The sequence below is a fragment of the Lissotriton helveticus genome, chromosome 6, assembly GCF_964261635.1.
Source record: "Lissotriton helveticus chromosome 6, aLisHel1.1, whole genome shotgun sequence".
Classification (NCBI taxonomy): domain Eukaryota; kingdom Metazoa; phylum Chordata; class Amphibia; order Caudata; family Salamandridae; genus Lissotriton; species Lissotriton helveticus.
The window spans coordinates 1623192238-1623206789 of record NC_136067.1 but is presented as its reverse complement, the minus strand read 5'-3'; the positions used below and the strand labels follow the sequence as shown (position 1 = coordinate 1623206789).

The 14552-nt window shown below is 43.0% G+C and overlaps 1 protein-coding gene across 2 annotated transcripts in view; it reads right to left on the bottom strand.

Moving 5' to 3' along the window:
- Positions 1-14552, bottom strand: part of VPS54 (VPS54 subunit of GARP complex) — a 624042-nt gene that overhangs the window by 531787 nt on the left and 77703 nt on the right. For both annotated transcript variants that reach the window (XM_078649430.1, XM_078649431.1), the window contains exon 3: positions 11368-11529. In XM_078649430.1, coding sequence (XP_078505556.1) covers positions 11368-11503 — 136 coding nt within the window. In that variant the 5' untranslated portion in view covers positions 11504-11529. The remainder of the gene's footprint in view (positions 1-11367; positions 11530-14552) is intronic.

The window sequence follows — 14552 nt, the reverse complement described above, 5'->3', positions numbered from 1 at the left end:
GTTTCTCTTGATTACAGATTCTGTGCCAACTTTTTCATGCTGCTTTAAAGGATCAGGTGTTAGTGCAAACCCCTGAGATGGGATTTTTGATTTCCCTCATTTGGCGCGCCAACTTGGGGCTCATCAGAGCGGTGTCTATCTGCAGGAGCGGTTTTTGGTCAGGAGACAGACATTTACTGAGGAAGACAAGGCAGGATTCTACTAAAGGAGGTACCAATTCTGGGGGTTCTTAGTCTCTGTAGCCCAGTCTACTTCTGATCTTACTGATTTTTAATCCTCCACATGATGGCACCCCTGACTGAGAACATTTCTGGCGTGAATATTTTAAAAGAAAAGACTGTTAGGTCATTCAAAACTTGGCAGATAGAATCTGGACGCTCGTGCTTGGTAAGAACCATTGTATGGTAATTACTGTGAGCTTATGGTAGCCAGTGACTCGCAAGGCAGTTTTAGGATACGCTTGCTGTGGCTTATGGATATGGATATGTATGGATGATCGATCATATTTATGATATGGATTATGTGATATATGCGTTGCAACACATGTAGGCAGGTAATGTGGAGATGTTTCTCCATTTATGGTTATGAGCGGCGCAATGATTAAGTGCCATTTTAGATTATGATAATGCATATTTTGCATTATGTTTGTTTGCATGCCTGTTCCAAACTCACATGTAAAATGTGTAGTTTTATGAGAGGTACCATAGTGAGATATGAATTGAATTAGCCGGCTTCCCCTAGAGGGAAAACTTAAAATAGGTTTTAGGTATGAAAACATATTTCTTCCTTGGTGAAATTTTTCCCCAGGGAATTTAAATATGCCCATAATACACATGAGGATCCTTTGTTCTGTGCAATTTTATGTATGAAGATATGCAGAGCGGTTTTTGGTGTTCTGCCAGCCTGAATTAGTGAATTGAGAGTATTTCTACTTCAGTTTTTAGAATACTGTTGAGAATAGGGTTTCTCCTTGTAAATATGACTTACAACTGGAATTTACATAGGTGGTTTGGATGCAGTCTGCGGGCTGTGTTTTGTTTCTGGCTTTAGTGTTGACCCATGGTTTAAAAGATGTGTTTAAATGTCTAGCTGGTTTGTGGGTTTTTTCCATTCATGTAACTTTTGCTTGTACATTGCGTCGTCGCTATTTACGAAACATGGCTAAAGCGCCCTGTATTGTGTGTCTTTTGTGTTTTACCCCTTTCTGTTTATGTCTGTACTGAGCTCAAATGCATTTTTGTGGTTATTTTTGATGTTTTCAGTCTGTTAAACATAATGTTAGATTAATTAATATTAGGGAAAAATTCGATAGAAATTCAGGAATGACCTATGTGATGTGCTAAACATAACTATATGTTTCTCCTTAAAGTTATAGGGTAAGGAATAGCGCACATGTACAATTGTTAAATGTTTAAGGGATAAACTTAAAATTCTTATTCACTAGGAATATTAAAGGCCTACAGCAGAAAAATGAAATGGTGTGTTTTTGTAGACAACACACTCATAGCATGTTTACTTAATATACATTGCATTAAGATGCTTACAGGCAAAACAGTTTAGCTGGAGTGAGTTTTTCTGAACTTAAAATGTGTATTCTTAAACACGCATTTCAAAGCTGGGAATGTCTGTTTTTAGTAAGGCTGCCTCCAGGGAATTTAACACTGGGTAGGGCCTGCCGTCAAGGACACAGCTGTTGTTTTCGCAGGCCATGTTTATTTAGCCAGGATTTCTTCCTTAGTTAAACGTGCAACTTTGCATTTCAGAGTGTTATTTTGAAAGCAAGGTTTACAAAAATAAGGTTAATTATTTGTATCACAGTCAGACATTTTAATTGCGATTTCCCTTCTCTTTTAGCATGTATGGCTCTGTTCCTAAAATCATTGTCCTTTTCAAACAAAAGTGGCGCGAAGTTGACGTGTATTTAAAATTGCGATTATATCCTTAGGCGAATGACTGCTCTAAAAAGATAAGCAAGGGGCAGATTTATAATAGGGATGCAGCTTGGTTTTAAGATATAGGATTATTACAAAAACGAAATATGGAGAGTAATTTTTTAATTATGACATAAAAAAATATTTTGAAAAAAAAATAAGTGCTTTTTAAAATCGTTTTTTGATATTCATAAAGCTTAATACTCATACTGTGACCTCCTAGCATTATAATTTAATTTAAGTTGTGCAGTACTGCATAATGAGGACATTTATGTATGGGACCTTCACTTGGCGCAGGCGTAAGAAGTCATTTTTTTTAAAGATTTATATGAGATATGTCTAAGTCTGATTTCTGCAATCTGTAAAGAACAATCTGAGGATGATTAATATGTAACACAAGTATAGGTTATTTATTTTTAAGTACCTCAAATTGCAAAAACGATATTGAGTTAAATAGACCATTTTAAAAGGCTTTCTTGCCATTTAAACTAGTTTTATAATGCCTTAGGCTTCAGTGAATGCATACATTCAAGTATAATACAAATGTGCACGTTTGCTTTTTCATAGCTTAGTGAGTTAATGTGCCCAGCGCAGAGGCTTATGTTTAATATCAGGGTTGAAAGTTTTGATTTCAGCGGGGCCTACTGAGCCATTTATTTATTTAAGGTTGATACAATATTGCATGGGATAGTGACACACATTTATTATGAAGCTGGTATGGTGTGTTGTTATGTTCAATAATTATTCACAGGCTCTGAGAATAAATAAATTGTAGTTCTCTAAAAGAAGTAATATATTTAAAATGTCTTTTTTTAAATAGGGTTGATTATTGCACAGACTTGCAGAGACTTATTGTCTTTGTCAGTTTCACAGTGAGGTTACAAGAAAGCTTGGTGCTCCAGCCAGATTTTGACCTTTAGGTCAGTGTGGTGGGGGCTTAGGAGTATGTGACAACAAATGGTGAAATGATTGCTTGGAAAAGCGTCACGCAAAGGAGCCATTCACGTCGACATTTGAAGAGTGCATTCCAGACACGGCTTTTTATAAACAGCAGGGCCTAACCTGGGGGGTTGGTGTAAGGGACACGCAGAGGCTGTGAAAGAGTTTTTGCTTAAGATATTTTGTACATTTACAAAAGCTGGGTGGTTCTACTTGAGATTTTGCGTGTTATGTGAAGTATTGGCTGTATGATGACACAAAGATGTGTTTTTATGACTTCTTTGAAATGAATTGTCTGTGCATTTTTATGTTTTTTGCATTTCTTCTATGAATTTTCCCTGCTTTTCCTGTGTGTCTGACGCGACACAGTAAGTTATATTTGACAGCTGATCTTCACTGACTGCTTGATCTGCTGTCAAAAGGGTGAGGATGGATTAAAAGAAGGTGTTATTTAAGTATAAGTCTGACAAAATTAAAATGGGCCCGAATGTTTTTTTTATGTTATTGGAGTGTTTATTGTGCAGAAAGTGCATGAAATGGTGTTGCATGCTATTGTGTTTTTTCTGTGCTTAGGTATACAGCAAAGTATATCTGATGGCTTGGCATGACATGTCCTATATTATGTATGTTTGTGATCCATGTTGGTGCTTTTGTAAGTTTTGCTGTGTTGTGAAGGGATGACATGACTATGTATATCCTTTGAGCAACAGTGGTTAAAACTTGTTAAGTGGTAAAACGTGCTGATACTAAATTATGATATATGATATTATTATATTGTGAGCAAGAACAGACAGCACTTCACCAAGTGCATGCCTATGTGGTTATAATATATACAGCAAAGTGTGTCACCTTTACTCACGTTACTGCTCTTTTCCCTTAAGGAAAAGGCAGCCTCACATTTATATTTCCTTGATTGGACCTAAGGAAGCAATTATAGATCTGTGACTCTTATGCAGGGTGACCTAATTTCTATATAGTATTAGTTAAATGATGTTCTGTCTTAAAAGGAAACCAGGTTTCATTTTCCCCGAGAAAGGAAGGAATGGGATCACTAGCTGAGATTACCGTAGATGGTGTAGTGGCCAGCGGTAGAGTTATAATATGTGTACTATTTTTGACTTTTTTGTATCACCCATGCTCTTGGCATTATGTCACAAACTTGACTATCACCCAAGTACTTTTTGTCCTTCCTATAGATTTTTCTTTTGCTGCTTCTCCCCTGATTGATGTCACATTGTGCCTAGTTTTTGGGGATTTTAGCTGTGTTCTAGTCCTATTTTCTTTTTCGTTTTTCTTTCACCATTTAGAGGTTTACATTTCCAGACTACAGCGATGTATCAGGTTCCTCTATAATATGTGTAATTCCCTTTTGTATGACCAAACTGGTTTTCAAAATTTCTTCAGGCCTACTCTGATGTTTTCTAGTCTGACTGTTAGGGTAGTGATAGATTATAGTAAGATCAGTTGTCCACCTCAATAGGAGATACTTTCACGTGTATTTAGTATGACAAATTCAAATGCCTATTCTAATTTGGTTTTTAGTTCTTTTTCCCTGCTGCTTTAATTTTTGGTGGGATCAGATGTGTCCTAATCATAGAAATACCAGGACTCTAGTTCTTGTCTGTTGTTTCTACATTGCTATTAGCTTTTGTATTGTATAGTCCACCTGACGCACAATTAGTCTACATGTCCCTGATAATCTGTATTATGTGATTTCTCTTTTTGAGGTGTTCTAGATAAGGAATTTAGGAACACCTGCACTTAATAATTGAGTAAAGTGTGCTTACCCCCTTAGACAATGCCACTATGTGTGAAGACATCCATTATGTAGTTGTCTACCTTTAGATGGTAGAGGGTATGCTCTCACATGGAAACCCAATTGAAGAGGCTAGAGGTGCTGTTTTACCTACTACCTTTTGTCTTTGTACTCTATGACAATGACAGTATTTTGTTTTAGATCACTATAGTCCCATGGTGTATGGCCACTCCTTTGAAGATTGCAGGCCACCTGCTTGCAAATCCCCTGCAATGAATTGTTTTTTGTATACTTGCCAATAGGTCCAGCCTGTGTTTTTCTTTACTCTCACATAGATAGATGGAAGTGGTTCTTGGGTGCCTTCCTAATATATGGGGCATCCCAAGACTAGGAAGTATTTTCTAACACTCTGTTGATAGACTGTTTCTGTGCCTTGTCTAAAGACAATTTGTTCTGTCCACCAATAGATATTTGCTGCTGTACAAACCACTACCAGAGGGGCCCGGACATCAGATTCAGCCTGGGGAGTCAGCGTCAGCACCAGTGCAGCTTGAAGCCAAAGTGAAGGTAACCAGCACAAGCATTGCTGGCAACTAGGACCTCAGTGAAGGCGGAAGCCCTGTGATTAAGTGTGTACCCCTGCCACTGTTTTGAGCGAAAGACGGGGTCACAAATCAGAAAGGAGAAATCGTGGATCATGCCTAGCTGAGAGTCACAGACCGACCAGAATGGCAAGGAGGTTTTGCTTGAGGTGACCCCTTCTGAAACAAGGGTTGCTTCAGAGATCCTAGAATCAGGCCTCTGATTTCTGGTCCTAAAGTGAATACAAGTTTGCACCTTTGTTTGTTGGTCAAGAGATACCTGGGTACACTGGATGCAAATGTGTAGCCCCAACGAATGAGCAGTGCGCCAGCAGAGCAATACAGGAGTTAGGGAAAGACTTGAGATTAGGGTTCAAGTTCTGTGTCTCTGGTGCCTGTTAGATTGAAGTGAAGAAAAGTGGTGCACTGTTTGAGACACTGGACAGGATCACTAAGAGCATTTGCCTGTTGGGTGACTGCCCTATCCTGAAAGAAGAGACTTTTTTCCTTGAAACTGGACTGTGATTCTTGAGTTGCGAGTTGTGCAGCTCCACCGTGGAAACAACAAAGAGCCTGCCTGTGAGGCTCAAACGGACACAGGGAGAAGACTCCCCCTCTGGTTGGTTGTACAGCGGCTTCAATTTCCCCAAGGACTTCCTCTTTTTTGTCAATAATGTATCCCTTTAATTGTCCCATTTTTGAAGAGCAGCCCTTTGCAGCTCTTGGTCCTAATTCCTATGGCCCTGTGTGGTCCTCCTGGTCCCAGATGTGCTTGATGTTCTAGCCATCATAAAAGGAAAATGTAACAGTCAATTGGAACATGTTTTTATTAGATATGAGCTGTTAGCTATTCTGAAATTTAAAATGAATAGTCACTGAAATGCATAGGAGCCCTGAAAATGTCTACTAGATGATTTTAGGATTTGCTTTAGCTTAGGCCAAGAAAAATTATAATTCTGTTTATAATAGTGGCCATTGCTTTCCCCTACTGTCTGTATGTTTATTATGATCCAATGCCCGTTTTTCTTGGATTCCTGCTGATACCCTTAGTGAAATGTTTAGACTGGAAAATGCTCCCCTAGCAATGAATTAGGATATTGATAAATTGTGAAATTGAATGTACAAATATTTTCTATGTTCTTACTGGATCATGGGAATGTCTTCAGCTAATGCTGAAAGGGTCGTCTGTCGTAATTTAGCAGCGATTAGATTAAGCATTAGCAGAAGACATCCTGTATTTAGAGACTATCTTGTCTTTTTATGGAATCCATTTTGTATTTGGCAGCCATTTTAGATGGCCATGTGCTCACCATGTACTCAGTCCTATCTTGCTGTTCTCTGCTCGGTATATTTAGCCTCTTCCTTCTACTTTGCACATGCTCAGTTGTGCTTGCAGCTGCTAATATTCTGTAACTGTCAGGATGTGCTTGCTAGCATTGGCAACACTGTTAGCTCCTCCTACTTGTCGACTGTGCATTTTCTGTATGACCATCTATGTGTGTAACTCTTCTTATGTGCACTTGTACTGCCCTTTTTAGCCCCTGTGAGGGTATATAAGAGATACTGTGGCCTTCAGTCCTCAGACCATCTCATACAGAGTGCTGCGGCTTCTGTGTGACATGGCCTCACTTGTTGTAATTTAATAAATATGTTTCTCTTGATTACAGATTCTGTGCCAACTTTTTCATGCTGCTTTAAAGGATCAGGTGTTAGTGCAAACCCCTGAGATGGGATTTTTGATTTCCCTCAAGGTTGTTCCAATCGGCTTTAAGTTTGGACCTGCGTTCGGAGTTAAAGGCTGGGCAGAGGCAGACCACGTGCGTCAGAGTTTCAGCTACTTTGCCACATCCTCTGCAAGTTGCGACCTCTGCCGTGCGTCGCCATGCAGATAAATCTTGCAGGAATCGCCAATTACCCATTCTAATAGCGGTAAAACTGCGTTTAAGATATAATGAGTATGTGCAGGCCAAGTAAGAGGCAGGGACTAACCGGCTGTATGAGTTTAACAGGGCACAAGCGTGGCTACATTTTGAAAAATGTGCTTTATCCATACTAAGATTTCGTTTTCACACATTTTTTAATACCCGTTTTAAAAGCTGTCTGACCGGGGTTAAGCGCCCATAGTTCGCTCGCTGAAAATTGCTGAATTGCGTCCTTGAAGAGGCGACCGAACGTTCCACCTGAGTTATTCCGGGAGATTTCTAACCAGACTAAGGATTCCAGTGTGCCTGGATCCGCCTGCCTCAGTTTATGGCAGAGGTTCAGGTATACCCCAGTGTCCGAGGCATCGTAATTCAGTAGACCCAACTCTAGTCTTATCTGAGCGGCAGAAGCGGACCTTGGCAACTGGAGGACCTTTTTATAGATTTTGGTCGTATGGCTGTTCAAGGCGGTGTTCAGTTTACCCCTGAATGTTTCCATGCCGTATGATAAGGTGGGGCCAATTTTAGCTCTCATTACTTCTAACAAGGGCATTAGAGTTGGACCTGAGAGTTTTTTAGAGAGCTTGCCTAGTGACACTGCTAAGGACGTGGCTTTAACTAAGATCTCTCGACGCTGCTTTAAGAGATTGCGTCTAGAGTCCAGATGGACACCTAGATATTTGTACGATTGGCCGATGACAAGGGGTACGTTGTTAAATGACCACCCACCGCCGGTGTAACATTTTTTGCCAAAGGGGACAACTTGCGTCTTCTTTAAATTTACCTCTAGCTGGTTCGTTTTCGTATAACTGAGCAGTTTGTCCAGGAGCCTTTGTAGCCCAACCCTCGTAAGGCTAAGTAGAACCAAGTCATCAGCATACAGTAGGTTGCTTAGCGATTGGCCTCCCACCTTTGGGAGGTGGCTATTTATCTCGTCCAAGGTTGTCGGGAGGTCAGCTATAAACACGTTCAAGAGAAGGGGGGCCAGAACACATCCCTGCTTCACGCCCCTAGTAGTCATTATTTTCCGCGAGAGATGTGTGCCGGACCCCAACTTCACCCGAACCCAGGTACGGGAGTGTAATTGGATAATGGCCTCTAACAAAGGCTCTGGAATCCGCCACTTCCTTAATTTTACCCATAAGGCAGCCCTGGGGACACTATCAAATGCTGCTTTGAAGTCGACAAAGCAGCTAAACACTGACCTGGATGTTAAAAAAGCTTTGTCGACAATGGTTGATACTACTAGCAGATTCGTCCTAGTCCCTGAGTTGACAGTGAACCCTGTTTGGGTCATCGGCATTAGGTTCTGGTCTTTTACCCATAATCTCAAGTGTTCCAAGAGTAGGCCTGCGTAATGCTCTGCCTCATTATCCAAAGGGGCGATGAGTCTATAGTTGTTGGGTGAGGCACGTGGTCCTGATTTATAAATTGGGTGGATAATGGCGCCCCGCCATGAATCAGGAATTGTGGATGTTCGCAGAGCGTAGTTGAAGAGGTTTGTTAGGGTACTTGACCAGAAGGGAATGTCCGATTTGAACAGGCTCTGTGGCAGTCCCTTAGGGCCTGGTGCACCATCGGCTCTTGCTTTTGTTATTGCTTTGGTAACCCCTTCTTGTTTCGCTTCTGGGTCCTCGTAAGCGGGGTGAGTGGACTTGGTTAGTATACTCCGCTTAATACAAGGGCCCGTATCAATATCGTTTGGGATGTTACTACCAATGAGCCCAGGATGTACAGGAGACTTAAAGTGGTCCGTTAGAAATGAGACCCAGTCTGATTCCTGGATGTTTGCAGATCCCAACATGGATGTACTGCCATTAGACCGATTGATTAGGGCCCGAAAATTTTCTGGAGTTTCTGCTCTTACTCTCCCATACCAACGTACACCAGAATTGGTTCTCGTGTAATCGTTTATCTTTTCTTCTAGCCGAATTGAACGATTTTTGGGCCATTTGATAGAGCATTAAACAGTCACTGTTCCCCGGGGATTTTGCCAATGCACGTAGGGCATTATTTCTGTGCTTCTTGAGTGACTTGGTTAGAGGTGAAATTGAAAACTGACGGGCGTGGGTTGCCCTTTGGGGATGTGATTTTGCCGGAAAGAGGTTAGTCAAGTGCGAGCAGAGCGTCGACCATGCTGCAGTAGGAGAAGCCTCTTGCTTGATTCCTTCACTTATAATGCCCATGTTTACGTGGAGGATGTCCGGGCTGATGGCTTCGCTCCACTTGATTGGCTGAGGCTTAGGCTTATGGTTATGCTGCAGGATCGCCTGAGGTAGCTGATGGAGCGCCGGCCTAACTCAGCTAGAGCTGTTGAGGGTCTGGGAAGCTTGCAATAGCCAGACACCGAGGCTCTGCTGAGGCTCTGCTGGGTCTGCTGGCTCCAATAGATCGTGAATTTCTGCCACTCCTGGGTCCCGGCTGGGCGACTGGTTGACCAATGCTGTGGTGCAGGTTTGTGGTACTTTGGCCAAGGGTTCTGCAACTCTCGCCGGTCGGCGACGCTTTAACGCTGCGGTGCAATCTTGCGGTGGCACCCCCCCCCGCTCTCTAATTAACCGACCCCAGATCACACACCAGCCAATACCTCACACCTCTCTGACCCTAACTGGGGGCTCGCTGTAAGCTGGAGTTGATGACCCAGGTGGAAGCGAGCAGCTTACTCCATGACTCAGCCGCTACCGCAGTCAATGGCCCTAGGCAGGAGCAGGCTGGCACTGTGGGCTGGTAGGTAGGAGGTAGAAAGCGGAGGGAGCAGCCCCAGAGCTGGAAAAAACAGCCGTAGCACCCCTACGGCCCTACGGCTCGACGGGCGAATGAAGCGGCGCAGGAACGCACAGCGACTGCCGGCACAGGGAAGACCGCTAAGAGCAAGACACAAGGGGGACCGAGGATAAACAGGGGTGCTGATGGTCCAAGCGGCAATGCGTGGTTCAACGTGGGTTGGCGAGGGAGGGGGACAGGGAGGCACAGACTTGCAACAGGGTCCTTCCCACACAGAGACACGCCTCTCCCCTCTCAACACCCGCACCCACACCAGAGCACACTCCAGCCGATTTACCAGATGCCTGCACTGCCACCGGAAATCCCTTCCAAGGCTCCCGGGCTGACGCGGTCCTGCACTCAAACCAGGGGAGCCGTGGGGAGCCACAGAGAGCCAAAGTTCCACTTGGTACCCGCTCGGTCTCCAGCTCCACGGCTACCTCAAGCTGCAGCACGGCTTGCTGAACGCAGCCCACCAGCCCCAACGCACATGCCTGCCTGACGTCCGGGGGAGTGACCGCAGTTTCCGTTAGTGAGGCAAGGCCAAGAACGTGATCAGGGAAAAAAAATGCGTCTGTAATGAGATGTAGGAGTACGCATGTGCTTTGTAGCAGTTGACAAAATGAAGCAAAGGATTACCGAATGGTTAAAAGCAGAGGTCAGCAATCTTGCACGTTATGCTACAGTAGTCGGATCCCTAGTAGGAGAACATTGGTGTGTACACTTTTGAAGGACAGAAGGTTGAGTAATCCTCTAAAAGGCAAATATAACCAGTTGGAGCATGTGAACAAAATGCTTGCATACAGTTGAGCACTGGGAATAATTATTTTGCACTAGAAAAGCAAATATGTTCAGAGTGGCAAACATGTCTTGTCGTATTATCTCAGTGGTGGTTTAATACGAAATGTTTTATCGGTCTCAATTTCTGCAAAATATAAAATGTATGGACTATACATGCCAAATTTGGTACCAAGTATTATGTTCTACTTCGTTAATAGCATGAGCTAACTTCCAGTATCAACCTAAGCAAAATAAAGTTTTGATAAACGGAGTACAGACAGAAATTATGGAAATCTAAGCATGTTAAAGATTTACTGACAAGAAGTGAAAATAAGAGAAACCCTATTTTATAAGATTTCAAAAGGCTATTACAGGAATTTCTCATTCACTGGAGTGCAAGGTAAAACAAAGAATGACTCATTATGACTAAACTTAGCCCACATCCAAAAACTACTTAGTTACTGTATTATTTTAGTAAGGGGTAAAACACCTGCACAACAGCTGTGCTTTTTATGGATTATAATACACTGCATTTACTTTCAAGAAAATGCACTTTGAATTCAAAATGTCAACCTACAAACTTTAGACAAAGTCAGCAATTAAGGACTGCATTGGGCTTCTAATCATGGGGGGGTCAAATTATTGACAAGTTATCTATATATGCCCACACACACCTCTTTGAAGACATTAATTACCTGTTGGCTCCTTAGGACACACATCAGGCAACGACAGCACTGATCTTAAACGTTTTCCAGAGTCAACCTCTTTTCTACAAAAATCATCTTTGTTGTTTGTGTGCGTCACTGCTGAAGAAGTGTGGCTTGAGGCCATTGCATGAACTCACCATTTGAAAAAGGCTAGAAATGAAAGAAAAAAGAAGAAAGAGTGAGACAGCAAAAATAGTAAACATTACATTAAAAGAGATTCTAGAGCTCTTAGTGTCCATTGCGAACTCCAGGAAGTGTTCAGGCGACTAATTAAAAAAGTGCTTCAAAAGTGCCTCCCTCTGCATGACCACACCACCTTGACTGCTGACTGTGCACCAATCTAATTCTCATAGATGAAACCAAAACTCCAACTGTTTACTCTACGATACAGATTTAGTGTGATTCTTGGTGCTGGGAGTGATCAGGTTGACTTAGTGTACTGGAGAATCCATTACTCACGTAGGTTTGTCTTTCTGCCATTTTGAACTCTTGGAAACAGATTGTAAAACACAATGAATCCAACGAAGAAGGCGAGCATATATGCAAAAGTCAATCTTCAATCCACTATGTCGCTAAGAACAGAATGGCCTACTTGCATCCTCTCTGGAGGTGGCATGCAGGAAATAAGGTTAGCAGGAGATAATCTGTTGACCAACATGGCTGTGCCTGCCCTGGGAATGTTCACTGGGTGGTACAGTTACCTAGGTTCAGGCAGGACAATTCAAGGTTTTAAAATACAGCTATAGTCTCACCTGGTTTTCAGACATTAGTGTGGGGCCATGTACAGTACTGGACTAGCACCCACAATGAAGTCCAATGAGGGGCTACCTAACTTTAGGGACCAGAATCTCAGATCTACTATTCCCAGCCAAAACAATTCAGTGGCCGGGGCTTCCATGGGTAAGGAGGTAGCAATGAAAACCCGAACTTCCACAGTTCCCACTAGGAACTGGACTCTATAGTAAGGGATCAACCATGACCATACAATAGCTATATCACTAAATTTAAGAGATAGTTCAAACGATTGCAGAAACAGGACAACCTTCCCCAGACAAAGGAACTTGGCCCCCTGTACCTGGTGTGTGAAGACATAAGTCCTCATGACTACTCTGAGACCAGGGAAGTGACAATATGGATAGTCGGGAATGGTTGGGTATGGGTTTGATTCTTTCTTGCATCTCTTGGTCAGCAAGGCAGCTGCCATCGCATGGCTCCTGGCCGGCACAGCAATGGTGCACAGAGTCCCCTGGAAGTTCATAGACTGCACATCTCAATTGACCAAGCGGTTCTTAGTGCTGCTTTTCAAATCTTGAAAAGTGCTCTCTCCTTCGTCACCTATTTCAGGGAATTCTTGAGCACGGAATCTCCAGTCAAACCATTCAGAAGCCTCAAGGTAGGGGATGAGGATTACACAAATCCTGAGTACAAAAGTAAGCAACATACTAAGGGTGGAGCCTCACCAGAGGAAGGCAAACTTACCCTAAAAAAAGATAGGAGATGGGAAGCCTCTGTAATCCAACAAGTAAGTCTGCTTTTGGGGAAGTGGCACTGTGCAGATGAGTATGCAGGATGTTTTGGGAACCTTGAACAAAAGAGAGCTTGCAGGGCAACCATCTAGTGCACACATGCAACTCATGCACCTGATGTGCTAGTGGAAAGCCAATGGGAAACATTATTCACACCAGTTACTGTGAAACACGTTCACACAACACATCATATGCTATTCACATAGATCCCCCTCCCCCACATGCGACAGCCACTTATAAGCAACTAGACTGATGCTCACAGGGGAAAGCAAGTAAGCAGTCTTCCATCAGGAGTACAGGTGAAAAGATCTGTGTCCCTCAATTAGAATCACACAGCCACTGCAAGATTCGAAGTGGCATGCTTCATCACAAAGTCCACTCCTCACTCTGGTTGGGGTTACACAATGTACAGCATAGGGCTCTGGGGTTACCAGGCTGATTCAAAGGGTATGGAAACTGGTGGGGGTCTATATATAGCCCAAAAGGCCAATAACAGGGCAACCCTGTAGGACACCACGGTCACCCATGTGTTCTCAGGGATAGGTTCTACACCTTGGCTGATGTCCGCATGTCAGGTGTGCTATGCGCTGAGGAAATTAAGACCCCAGGTGTCAATGCTCCAGGCCTGACGGGCAAGATTGAGATTGTACAACACCTGGCTGTCACTATCCGCTCTACCAAGCGCTCTGGCTGTAGAGTGAGACGCGCTGAGCATGCTCGACACGCGTTGTCCTCTTGTGATGGGAGGACCAGACCTCGAGAGCACCCAAGCGCGGAGGCGTGTACCAGTAATTACATTGGCCGGTGGATGAGTGGCAAGCGTTCCCGCGGCCGCGCCGTAAAGGAAAGATCAAATTAACTTTTTGGACACATATAAAGCCGCTTGAAACAGGTATAACGCAATAACGAAAAGGCCAAGAGGCCGGAGGCACTTATCTCGGCTGCTGGAGCAGCGAAGAAAGAGGAGGCAGCAACAGGAACTAAAGACTTTCAAGATGTCCCTGACACTTAATTGGACATTGACTTAATGTTGTACTGTTGACTTTTTCCAAGGGTTTTATGCGAAATAAACTCTTTGTAGTTGCTTAACATGACTGCTGTATAATAAAAAGTGAAGAAAGTTCAGCATAATCCTCGCCTTTGGTCCTAATCTAGAATCAGAATTGCTTTCATCTTGTAATCAGGAACCTAGGACTTTCAGAATCCATTGTGGATAAGCTCGGTCGAAAAATAAGCAGAATTAAGGCACTATGGTAGTGCCTAATGTCAGGCAGATCAAATCCAGAGAATTTTAGCTTGCTACTTAAAAATAGCATCTTACCTTCAGGGCGTTTAACTCATCTTAAATGTAACTGTTTTAACTTACAGTGTATAAATTGCTACAAGACAAACATAAGGAAGTCAGTACAGAAAGTTCTTGGCAACAAATGTATCTATGCAAACACAAGGAGATGATGGACGGAGCGCTGAAACTTTTCAGACACTCACCCCCAGTCACAGATATGGGTTGAATCCATCATTGATCTTTAGCTCACTTCGCCACCCCAGTTTAGAAACAGCTATACGCAAATCAGTCTTGACCCTGTGCCTCACGGGAACAGTCCAGCTCGTACTGCAAAGACATATCTTCCCTGGACCGGAAACAAG